Raw genomic sequence first — 12065 nt, forward strand, 5'->3', positions numbered from 1 at the left:
GGAAGCATCAGGGTGGCTTCTGGGGAAGCTGGTTAAGAGGGACCGACTCAGCTGCCTCTTCCTTCACCTTCTCTCTTCTTCTCACTGGAATGCAGATGCTGGAGATGCACCTCTCGGGGGTGCCCAGAGGTAACAAGCACCCCGGAGCCATGGTTGACCAGACGGCCGGGAGGAGGCTGGGCCCAGCAGACTCTGCAGCTGTTGGCCAGCCCAGGCTTGCCTCTCTCCAGGTTTCTTCTTTTGGGAGGAAAAATAAACCCTTCATTTATTTAAGCCGCTGTTTTGTAAATCTGTTATTAAATTCAATAGATAAGCAATATGCATTTCTTTTTTTCCAGACGGGGTCTCGCTCTGTCACCCAGGTTGGAGTGCAGTGGCATGATCTCGGGTCACTGAAACCTCCACCTCCTGCGCTCAAGCAATCCTCCCACCTCAGCCTCTCGAGTAGCTGGGACCACAGGCATGCGCCACCATGCCTGGCTAATTTTTTGTATTTTTAGTAGAGACGGGGTTTTGGCATGTTGCCTAGGCTGGTCTGGAACTTCTGGTCTCAGGTGATCTGCCCACCTCGGCCTCCCAAAGTACTGAGATTACAGGTGTGAGCCACCGTGCTCCGCCATCTATATGCATTTAAATGGCATTGATTCCTCCTAAAAGCACCTTTCCTTGTGCTTTTTTGTTTCCTTCCACATTTCTTAGAAGACAAGTCAGCCCAGTACCCTCGTGCATGAGGCCTGTGGGTGTCCTGTGACTGCAGGTGACCAGGTCTGTGTGCTGGATGAGGGGCTGCCCTGCCTGTGGCCTCACATCCCATGTTGTGGCCGTTCACAAGGCATTTTGTGGCACTATGGGCTCCCACACCACGGGAAAACTTCAACAAAAAATGTCACTAATGTGTCATAAGACCATGAGGTTCTCTATTTCTTGAATGGAAGAGTAGGGGGAAGAGGACACCCCTGTATTTGCAGAGAAGAGTGTCTAGAAGGCATTCCCAAAATTAGTGGTGGCATTTTTTTTTTTTTTTTTTTTTGAGATGGAGTCTTGGTCTGTCATCCAGACTGGAGTGCAGTGGCATGGTCTCGGCTTGCTGCAACCTCCGCCTCCTGGGTTCAAGTGATTCTCCTGCCTCGGCCTCTCGAGTAGCTGGGATTACAGGCATGCCCCACCACGCCCAGCTGATTTTTGTATTTTTAGTAGAGACGGAGTTTCACCATGTCGACCAGGCTGGTCTTGAACTCCTGACCTCAGGTGATCCAACCACCTTGGCCTTCCAAAGTGCTGGAATTACAGGTGTGAACCACAGCGCCTGGCCAGTTTTCTAATTTTTTTTTTTTTTTTGGAGGGGAAGATATAATGTAGTTTGTATGCAAAAATTACAGTAATATTAATGATAATAATGGTCTTAATAATAGAGTCCTGGGATGGTTCTACTGCTAGCCACCTGCTGGGAATAGTTCTTACGACACACCTGGGCAGTGTGGCACAGTGCAAAGATACAGAAGCATCTGGAACTTCTGGGCCCAGTCAACCCTGGCTGGGCAAAGAACATTCTCTTGGAGTTTCTGTCCTCGTAAAGGAAGAAGTCAGAAGAGACACTCCTGATCTCTTTCTTCATTCCGTCTGCAAACTCGTGTGCTGATTCCCTCGGGCCTGGGGCAGCCCGCGCCTGGGGCAATCCCTCCCCGCAGCACACAGAGCCCCTTTTCTCTCTGATTTACCTTGCCTGGGCTTAGAAACACAATTAGTTGTGACAAATGACCGCCACCAAAAAAAAACAAACTCCACGGAAGCGGTGTAGACATATTTTCATTTCTTTATTAGAAAGAGGTCTCTACACCATAGCCACCTCTCTCTGTTACTTTACACATCTTTTTCTTTTTCCCTTAGAATACTGTACAGCGGACACAAAAAAATCCCAAGGCAGGAAAATACAAACTGGCATATTTAATCAAAACAAGATCATATGAAATAACAAACAAAGTGAAACGTCTGTCAATGGTTTTAATTACAGTACAAACAATATAAATAAAGCATCATTGAGTCATTGTGAAACAAAGTTGCTGAATGAGGTAATAGAAAACATCCAAAAAAAAAAAAAAAAACCTAAACCCATCTGTGGATACACCCACGCTGCCCTTCCATCTCTATACACCGCTATTTACAGAAACAGAAAACTGGCTGCAAGGTGGGTTGGCCTTCCCTGCCCCTGCCTAGAAATGCATCTCAGTTGCCACCATTGACCTGCCCGGCTCCCCTTTAGGAAACACACCCCCGTGGCAAGATGGGAACCAAATTCCAAGCTGGCAGAAGGGAACAGCCAGGGCAGGAGACCTGCCCCGGGACCCATGCAACCCTCCCCTCTCCAGGCTGAGCCCAGTAAGGGCCTCCCCAGCGCTCAGGTGCTCAGGGCTGAGAGGGGCTGCAGTCTGGAGAATTAGATGTATTTCAGACACAAAAACTCAGCTGTGGGAGGGAAACTGATGCTTTTCAAGTCTGCAAGAAGGAATTATTTCTAACATTACAGTGCTGGTCCCTCTCCCCCTCCCCGTTCTTAATGCCACGAAGCAGCTTCTAAATGCACACTTTGCCACCCACCATGCAACTGCCCCACCCCTCTCCAGCCACCTGTGTACTCTCAAAACAGTCGTGCTGAGAACCCTGCTGGGACCCTTGGGGCTGGGTTGGGGTGGGGGAGGTCCCTCATGTGCCAACCTGAGCAGCGCGAGACCCACTCCCCAGACCAGCCCCTGGCTCACCCACAACACCCTTGGAGGCTTCTCTGTTCTCTACCCTGAGAACCCAGGCAGGAAATGCATTTGCCCAGGGACCTCCAGGAATGTCAGGGGACACCCCAGGGCTGTGGTATTGGGCAGGGGGCTGGGCTGCCTGCCAGTGTCTGCGTGAGGCCCATTAGGATTCTATGCGCCTGGACTGCCCTTCCTCAAGTCCAAAGGCCCCAACATCCTCATGCCCAGCTGCTGACCGAGTGGGCTTCCAGTGTCTTCTGTTTACCAGAGCTCTCCAAGTGGCTCAGACGTTAGCTTCCTGGGCCAGTGTAGACTGTTCAGCACCAGGGAGATGCAGGGAAATGAGGGTTTAATCCGATTTAGGGGCAGCTGTTCCCAACAGCTGGTGTGTTAAGGGGGTTTGTTCCACTGGGAAGATTCCCCAACACACTCACGCCTTGTTTGGTTCCTTTCTTTCACCTGCATCTCAAGGCAAAGGCCGTGCAATTCCCCTACGGGGCATTCTACATCAGTCCGATGTGGACTTCGACAAGGAGTCTCTATCATATGGTTTCACCATCCTCGGGTTGGGGGGGGTGCTCCCTACAGACACCCTGTGCCAGGCCAAAATGAAAACCAAGCCCTAAGCCAGCCTCTCCTCACATTCATGAGGATATCCTGCTTGGGGCACATGGAGCAGCTGCCCAGCTTGGGCGTCCCAAGGTCGGATGCCACAGCTGCCTGCTGGTCTCACCCAGCAGTCTTAGGCCTGAGCTCTGGGGCTTTCAGAGCCCCTGCAAGTCTCTGCTGGCCACTCCGGCCCCATCTGCCCACCTCCAGGCCCTGAGGCCCATCTGTAGGGGGTGAGGGCCTCAGACAAGAACAGTTCTACCAAACAGGTGCAAAACCCCAAACCAAGTGCTTGCTGTCATTTTACACCAAAACCAGCACCTCATGGTGAAAGACAGTACGAATGGGTTTTAAGATTTAGGTTTGCTTACCGCTGCTCTGGGGTGGGTGTTTACTACACTGGTGAACTTAAATACTTTCTCATACAACTCACAGATTTAAAAAAGACTTGTTGGTTTCCCAGAATCCCTTTCCTTTCCAGAGTCACCTGCCAACATGGACATGTGATGCGAAGAAAGCCGCAGACACACCGATTAAATGGGGGGGGGGGGGCATTAATATTTCAACAGTCTATTTAAGGGCAGTATTTCTTCTCTAAGGGGAAGAAAGTTTGTGTTTTGAAACAGTAATATCTAAGTAAATATTTCTTTCTTCATGGAGAGGGGAGGAGTCTGCCATAGGGGTTTCTGTCTAATCACAGATGGGGCACTGGCCACTTCTCTCTAATCACAGACAGCACGGCATCCCAGGGGCCAGCGATCGAGATCACTCTCTGGCTGTGTCGGAAGGACCAGTGTGAGGATTGTTTCTTAGTGATCCAGCTACTCCAAGGAGATACACCTGCGCCCCTTCTCTCTCCCACATAATGGGAGGAAAGCTGACGTTTCGCTGAAAAGCAACCTAATGTATGTGGTTAAACGACAGAGGGCTCGTCCCCACAGCGCACACAGCAGGGCTGGGGCAGATCTGACCACTGGGCAGGGCAAGGGGGATCTCCTGGCCCCACTCACTGTCACCTGGGCATGCTGGCCTGGCCTGGGGGGACGGGGGCGGCATTAAAGACACATGGCCACAAGGGCTCCCTGAAGAAAGCCACTCAGAAATCCAAGCGCGAGCCTCGGAAAGGTGGAGAATGCACGCCTTCATGCCAAAGGCCCTTATTTAGCTTTTTGGGGAAGGATGAGGGTGACAATCATTCAAGATGTGACTTCACAACATGTGAAACTCCCGTCTGAGGCAGCGGTTGGAAATAAATTACATTTCCTTTGAAGGAAAGATGTGTGTCTCCAGCACTTTTCTATCTGAACTCCTTCCTGACTGCTTATCAATTTGTTTGCTTGAAGGCCATAAATACAACCCCAGGGAGTTCTAGAAAAGTCTCAATGACCTTGTGCATGGGGTGAGGGACGGAAGCAGAGCAGATGCCGTGCCGGGAGGGAAGCGGCCCCTCTGGAGGTTTGGGGTTTGCTTTCCAAACACCTTTGCCTCCTGAGTAGTTGCTGAGGTCTGATCATACCCCATCTCAGGGGAAGCTACATTGTTGCCAGGCTTCCCATCTCCCGGGGCAGGAACGTGGATTTCCCCGCATTTCCAGAACATCCTAAGTGCAGGGAGGAAGAATTGGTGTCCTGGGTGCCACAGGGACCTAGAGCGCCTACGGCACATTGGAGGCTGCAGGTTGAGTAGGTCACTCTTGTGGGGTAAGATGAGTCCACCAAGTTCAAGCACAAAACACGCTGGGAACCCGGGGATGGGGAGAGAGGGATGGGCCTGCAGCCAAGCGCGGCGACCCAGGGTGCTCTCCAGCAAGGTCTGATCTCAGACAGGAGGAGGAGGGGAGCACCAAGCGAGGCCCAGTGCACGTGTGAGTCACAGCGGCTCATGGCAACGGCAAGGGGGCATCTTAAGGGAGGGGCGCTGTCCACGTCAACAGCACCTCAACAAGCTGTGGGGGAGAGGGAAGGGTCGTCTCGGCCCGGATCAGCACCAGCGAACAGCACGAGGGCAGAACTCAGCCCCTTCCTCGCTTCTAGAAAATCAACCTCAGACTACAAAGCGGAATATACATGTTGAGAAAAGTGGGCAGGTTCCAGAGAGGCTCTCAGGGAGCAAGTACCTCACTGACGCTGTTCCCCGCCATCTGGAGGCCAGGGTAGGGCAGGGCACTGGCAAGCCGAGAGAGGAGGGCCCTGGGCTCTACTGGGGGTGGTTGGCAAACGTGCCCATCACAGCCTCCCCAGGATGCAGGCTGGAGGACAGTGTCAGCCATGGGCAGGTTTCCTGGCGTGTGCACTGGCTTTGGTCCCATCAGTGTTTCTGATCTTAACAAATGCTCCTGTTTTCCAAGCATCCTCTGGACCAGGTGTGAGGCCAACATTTATCACACTGGTTTGAAACCTCACTGCACCCTGCAAGTTTCACAGATGAGAAAAAGAGCCCAGGAAGCTGGGTGCTTGCCCAGAGCTGCAGAGGAATCCTCTGGAGGGATGGCAGGGCCCGCTGAGCCTAGGGGTCTGTCTATCTCATTAGACCATGTTTCTCCCTAAACAAGGTTAGCAACAGCTCCTATGCAGATATAGGGAATGACCCCAAATGTGCAGATGTCACAAAAACGGGAAGACTGGCATCTACACTGGATGACGAGGCTGGAACCATGCAGGCCTCATCAGGCTGGGCAAAATCTCAGAAGAGGGAGCTTCAATGCAAGGCCCTTGTGCTGAAAAGCCACAGCCGAGAACTGGCCTGTGCACTAGGGGCTCTGCAGGACATGCAGTTCAGTAAGATCCCGCTCTCTCCTGCATCTGAGAACCCCGTGATTGGCGAGCGACCCGCTGCCTTCACCCTCCTTTCCAGTGCATATATACACTGTGCACACACTTGGGAGATAGGACACTGCACCAGGTTTTGGGGCCAATGACTCAGGAACTTGTCACTTGCTCACCCTGGAGCTGCTCATTTCCTGGGATGAAACAGAGAGAGGGACCAGGGACCAGGACTGGGGTGCTGGGCGGGGCAAACCATCTGCCCGCCGCAGCACCTGAGGTCAGAATCACAGAGTCCTGTCCCTGCGGGGTGTTGCTGCTGCAGCCAGGTCTGCACCACACCCCTCCACTCCCCTGCAAGTTCAGTCTCTGCGAAGCTGAACGTGGGGGTGCAGACGTGTCCAGATCACCCATGGGGTTACACAGGCCGCTCGTGTGCCTCCCCCAGCTGGCTGTTTCTCGTTAAGGGAGAGTTTTAATTCTGAACAGGAAAGGTGAGGTGGATCCTGCAGTGGTGATCTGTCATCGTCACGTCACAGAACTGAACATGGAAATGAACAACGAAAACTCCACCCCTTTCTCAAACTAGTTATTCCTAGCTCCGCCCTCGGTCCTTGCCTCTCCCAGCCTTGGTGGTAATTAGCTTGAAAGTGGGAACGAGAGTGCAGTCAGCAAAGAAAGGACTTCTGGTTAGACAGTGAAATACAAACAGACTGCCAACGAGCTCTGGGCAAAGCTGCCCTGTCTTCTTTTTTTCGAAAGACCCTTAAAACTGCCTCTCCTTCTGCTGCCAAAACTTGGGCCCTAGAAAGCGACTGTGGCGTGGAGCAGATGGACATCGCTGAGAATGGCAGGGGAGGGGCTGTGTTTTCTGAGGGGGAGTCATGGCGGCCCATGCTGGGGGCCAGGAAGGGAAAAAACCGATCTGGCATTCAGGTTGTGGAAGGCAAAGTGAAACAAGAAGTCATTTGGGAAAATATTATATTATAAACACATAGAATAATATGTACACACTCATATACATCCCAAAGAGAAGCCTCAAGGAGTTCCGTGTCTTCTCAAAAGAAGCTTCACTATGATAAAGCATTCCTATAGTGGGAATTAACTACAATGAAATAATTTAACAATTTCATTTATGCTATATCTGTGTCCACTACAGAGTCTACAGTGAAGGCTGTGTGGAGCGAGTGTGTCTAGTGGATTCGAACACCAACGCGTTCTTCAAAAATAGGCAATGACCTGTTTTTTTTCTATTCACATTTACAATAGCTACATAGTGATGAAACGCAGACTGAAAAATCAAATGGCAGGACGATGGGACTGTCGTCAAGGTTCTCAGACTTGTGGCTTCCGCACCTGTTATACTTTTGGATACGAGTGAGCTCCACTTAGCTTCGTTAAGATTAGAAATTTCCATGAAACACTTACCCACATATAAATTCTGTGTAAAGCTTTATTTTTTTCCCCACCTACTTTAATTTTTTTTTAAAAAGTGAAATAAGAGGAAAAACTCTTATAAAATATAAGGTTTAATATACGAGAGCGAGGAACACCCCGGAGGCTGCCGGCGCATGTGGCTTCGAGTTTCTGTGCTACAGGATTCTAGTGTCCTCGTCTTCCATCGTGACAACCCTTCTCCCCCCGTCACACTGCCAACGAGCTCTGGGCAAAGCTGCCCCGTTTGCTTTTAACCTAAGGGATGCTGTGGTTTGGCTGACTACGTTTGACTACCACCACCGAAGGCGGCGGACGTCTGAAGCGGCCGGATACCGACGACGGAAATCAGGCGAGGTACTAGCGCGGAGGGCCGGGGCTGCCGGTTCAAGGTCATCCGGGTTCTCAGGAGCCAGTCTGTGCCACAGAACTATCGGCAGCTGCCTTCGTAAGGCACCTCGGTCGGGCATTCGGAAAACCACCCCATCTTGCCAGAGCCCCTTGGTCCTTGGTTAGCAAAAGCCGTATCCGATCTAAATCATGCTTTCGATCATGAGAAACCACATTCCTTCTTTTTCCCTTCTAATATACTCCAGTGTGTCTTTTTTTTTTCTTTCTCAATTTTAATAAGCAAATTGTACCACCATCTTATTCTGAGATGCTCCTTTTTAAAAGCTGTAGATCACATTAATGGAAGTGTTTACTGCTGGGAATATTTTCCATGTACAATGATCTGTAACCCTCTTATCTCAACTAGTTGCACATTATTAGTTCACATCCAGTTCAATTTATAAATTAAGAGAGGTGCCATTTGTCTATACAAAAATCAATGCATATTTATGAACTTCTTTTATTCAAATATATTTTCACACATCTTATCTAAATACATAATACAGAAGCCTGTGTGACTTGGGCAATGTGGCCCAGGAGGGCCTGAGACTAACACATCCACCTCGGCAAAAGGACATAAAATATCTCTTACGGTCGGAAAAAATAGCCTTTTGTGTATTTACTTAGTTTACGAAATATACTGGAAATGTTATTATTAGCTGAATTTGTGGTTTCCTTTTGAATTTCTGAGTTATTCTTATTTATTTTTCCCATTTTGTTTTTGCACCAAGATCGCAGTCAAATAATACTCAGCGACTGATTTCCTCTCTTTGGACTGAAAAATTAAACAGATACTAAATTATGACAGTGAATTTAGAAAGGAGGGCTCCAAGGGCTTGAAAGAACATGTCTGGGATAATATGATGCTTCTAAGAGTATTGCAATCACATCGTGGCAATCACCGGAGCGTGCCGCGTAACTACCTCCTCGGCTAATATGCTTTCTTCTCGGTGATGACTAATCATGTTCTATTAAACAGCAGTAATGCTGGAAGAACTCAACTATACAAGTGTAATGAAGCCAGTATTCTCCCTGGACAGATTAGCTACAACTGATTTGACACATACCATCATAGGGGCTTCAAACCTGACAAACTCTGTGCTTGCTTCTGATTTATGCCGTCAAGCTCCTCAGAGAAGAGATGGAATCCAAGTGTTCCGTTTGGTAGAGGTGAAATGTACTATGTGCTTAACTGCCAGTTAAGGAAAGTTGCCCCTTCTCCTTGTTCCTCGCCTCCCCTCCCCCTCACGTCCCCGTCCCTTGTGCCACCAGGACAAGGGTCCTGCGCCATGTGCTATCATCAAAGGGCCAAGGCCCGTCGCTCTCTCCTGTTTGTGGTTTAGGGGAGTTTATGAAAAGGAGCCACTTCTGCAGTCTCCTGGCCGCCTCTTCGCCCCTTGAGGATGTCCAGGTTTTGTGATTTTGTTTGGGGTGAGAGTGGGTGGGCGGGAGGGAGGCGGCCACCAGGAAGAGGGAGGGGATGCGACGGGACTCACGTGCTGCGACTTCCGAGCGAGAATGCGGCGAGGCTGCCGTGTCCCGGGTGCGGCGAGCAGGTGGGCACGGCTGTTCCTCAGATGATGGTGGGCACCCTCCCGCTGCTGTTGTTCCGGTTATTGTTTCTCCTGGACAGGTTGGGGGTGGCCATGAGCACGAAGCGCTCGTCGGGGCAGCCATACTGCAGCAGCACGTCGATGCACTCTTGGCTGGAGGCCTGCCGGGCGTAGGCCAGCGCTGTGTTCCCGTGGGCATCTCGGGCCATGACGTCCACCCCGTACTGCGGAGGTAACGGAGCCCACGTTAGTATCATGGGGGACGTGATGGAGGGAGGGGGCAGGGAAGCTTTCTCTCAGCCCTTGCATGTGGCTTGTGCTTGGACAGCGGGGCCAGCTACACAACTGGCTGGGGCGCCAGGACCATCCAGTGCTGGTGATACAGCCTGTACCTGTGGCCAGCGGATTCTTTTAAGGGAAGAACGTGTCTTTTTTTTCAACTGAAAGCCCCTCCTTTGTGCAACATTAAGGAATCAAAGATAACTTTAGTTTTGCGGTTTCTATTTTGACTTTCCAATTGCACAAAGAAAAAAAAAATCATTGTTTTGATCTCAGAATTTTCATTATAGGAAATACATAAATAACACATAAGAGCTCAAGAAGAAAAAAAATCACCCATAATCTTACTATTTAGAGATAACCTTTGTGAATTAGTGTATTTCCTTCCAATGAGTTTTCTTTGAATCTACATGTATATGTACATGATTAAGACTATACAAATAATTTGTATTTTTTTCATTTTTCATTGATCACTATACTGTGATCATTTTCTTACATCATTAAAAATTACTCAGAAGCACAACACAAGCTGGGTGCAGTGGCTCACCTCAGCCCAGGAGTTCAAGACTAGCCTCAGCAATATAGGGAGACCCTGTCTCCAGAAAAAAACACATTTTAAAAAAATTAGCTGGGCACGTGGCATGTGCCTGTGGTCCCAGCTATGCAGGAGGCTGAGGTGGGAGGATCGCTTGAGCCTAGGAGGCAGAGGCTGCCGTGGGCCGAGATCACACCACTGCACTCCAGCCTGGGCAACAGAGTGAGACCCTGTCTCCCCACCCCCCAAAAAGCATGACATATGCAAGTCATACAGTATTCCACCACATGAACAGAATTCAGAACTCTCCCCTCAACTCTGCACACTTCATAAAAATTGTCAACGGATCCGGGCGTGGTGGCTCACGCCTGTAATCCCAACACTTTGGGAGGCCGAGGAGGGGGATCACGAGGTCAGGAGTTTGAGACCAGTCTGACCAACATGGTGAAACCCCGTCTCTACTAAAAATACAAAAATTATCTGGGAGTAGTGGTATATGCTTGTAATCCCAGCTAGTCAGGAGGCTGAGGAGGGAGAATTGCTTGAACCTGGGAGGCGGAGGTTGCAGTGAGCCGAGATTGTGCCACTGCACTCCAGCCTGGGCAACAGAGTGAGACTCCATCTCAAAAAAAATTGTCACTGGAAGAAACAGTGCCCGGATGTATATCCTCACATGTAGAATCTTTCTCAGGGTCTGTGATTGATTATTAGAGTGATGATTAGAAGGGGGAAAATATGAGGTTAAAGTACACAACATTTTTAAGCTTTTTGCTCATGAAAAAGAGTGGATTCACTTCCACTTCTGCCAACTCACAATGTGTGGGAGTCTGAGGCCACTCAACAGCATGGAACCACTGCCATCAAAGGAATTTCTGCTCAATTGGAGAAGGAAAGATGGCCTGTAATTTATAACTGTGTCCCTGCTCCCACCAAAAATTCGTATGTTTAAGTCCTAACACCCAGTACTTTAGAATGTGACTGTATTTGCAGATAGAGCCTTTATGGTGGTACATGAGCTTAAATGAGGTCACAGTAGGGTTAGTATCTATATGAGAAGAGGAAGAGGCTGGGCTGGGAGGCTGATACCTGTAATCTCAACACTTCGGGAGGCCGAGGTGAGAGGACTGCTTAAAGGCAGGAGTTCAAAACCCATGGGCAATATGGTAAGAACGTAACTCTACAAAATTTTTAAAAAATTGCCATTCATGGGGGTGCATGCCTGTGGTCCCAACTACTTGGGAGGCTAGGGTAGGGGGACTGCTTGAGCCCAGGAGTTCGAGGTTACAGCGGGCTAAGATTGTGCCACTGCACTCCAGCTTGGACAACAGAGCAAGACCTTGTCCCAGAAAGACGGGGGTTGGGGGAAAGGAAAGATCTAACAGGAGCAAGTGCAGAGGAAAGGCCCTGTGAGAACACAGGGAGAGGGCGGCTGTCTACCAGCCACGAGAGAGGCCTCGCCAGGAACCATCCCTGCTGGCCCTTTGATCTTGTACTTTCAGCCTCCAGAACTGTGAAAAAACAAATGTCTGTTGTTGAAGCACCCCTGTCTGTGGTATTTTGTTATGGCAGCCCTAGCACACTACACACAACTCTTATTTAATTTGCATTACATCACATGTATGACTAATGAGCAAAAGGGAGTATCTGTGTGATTTTGGTGTAGTGTCTGTATCTCATCTCATTCACCAACTGCACCCATCAAAAAAGTCAGATCAAGGCCGGGTGTGGTGAGTCATGCCTGTACTCCCAGCACTTT

The 12065-nt window shown here is 49.7% G+C and overlaps 1 protein-coding gene across 8 annotated transcripts in view; it reads right to left on the minus strand.

The window, feature by feature from the left end:
• Positions 1-1793: 1793 nt before the first annotated feature.
• The window catches only part of AGAP1 (ArfGAP with GTPase domain, ankyrin repeat and PH domain 1), a 642705-nt gene continuing 632433 nt past the window's right edge, over positions 1794-12065 (minus strand). For all 8 annotated transcript variants that reach the window (XM_032753655.2, XM_032753653.2, XM_032753651.2 and 5 more), the window contains one exon: positions 1794-9719. In XM_032753655.2, coding sequence (XP_032609546.1) covers positions 9516-9719 — 204 coding nt within the window. In that variant the 3' untranslated portion in view covers positions 1794-9515. The remainder of the gene's footprint in view (positions 9720-12065) is intronic.

The sequence above is a fragment of the Hylobates moloch genome, unplaced genomic scaffold (genome assembly GCF_009828535.3).
Source record: "Hylobates moloch isolate HMO894 unplaced genomic scaffold, HMol_V3 SCAFFOLD_1, whole genome shotgun sequence".
Taxonomy (NCBI): domain Eukaryota; kingdom Metazoa; phylum Chordata; class Mammalia; order Primates; family Hylobatidae; genus Hylobates; species Hylobates moloch.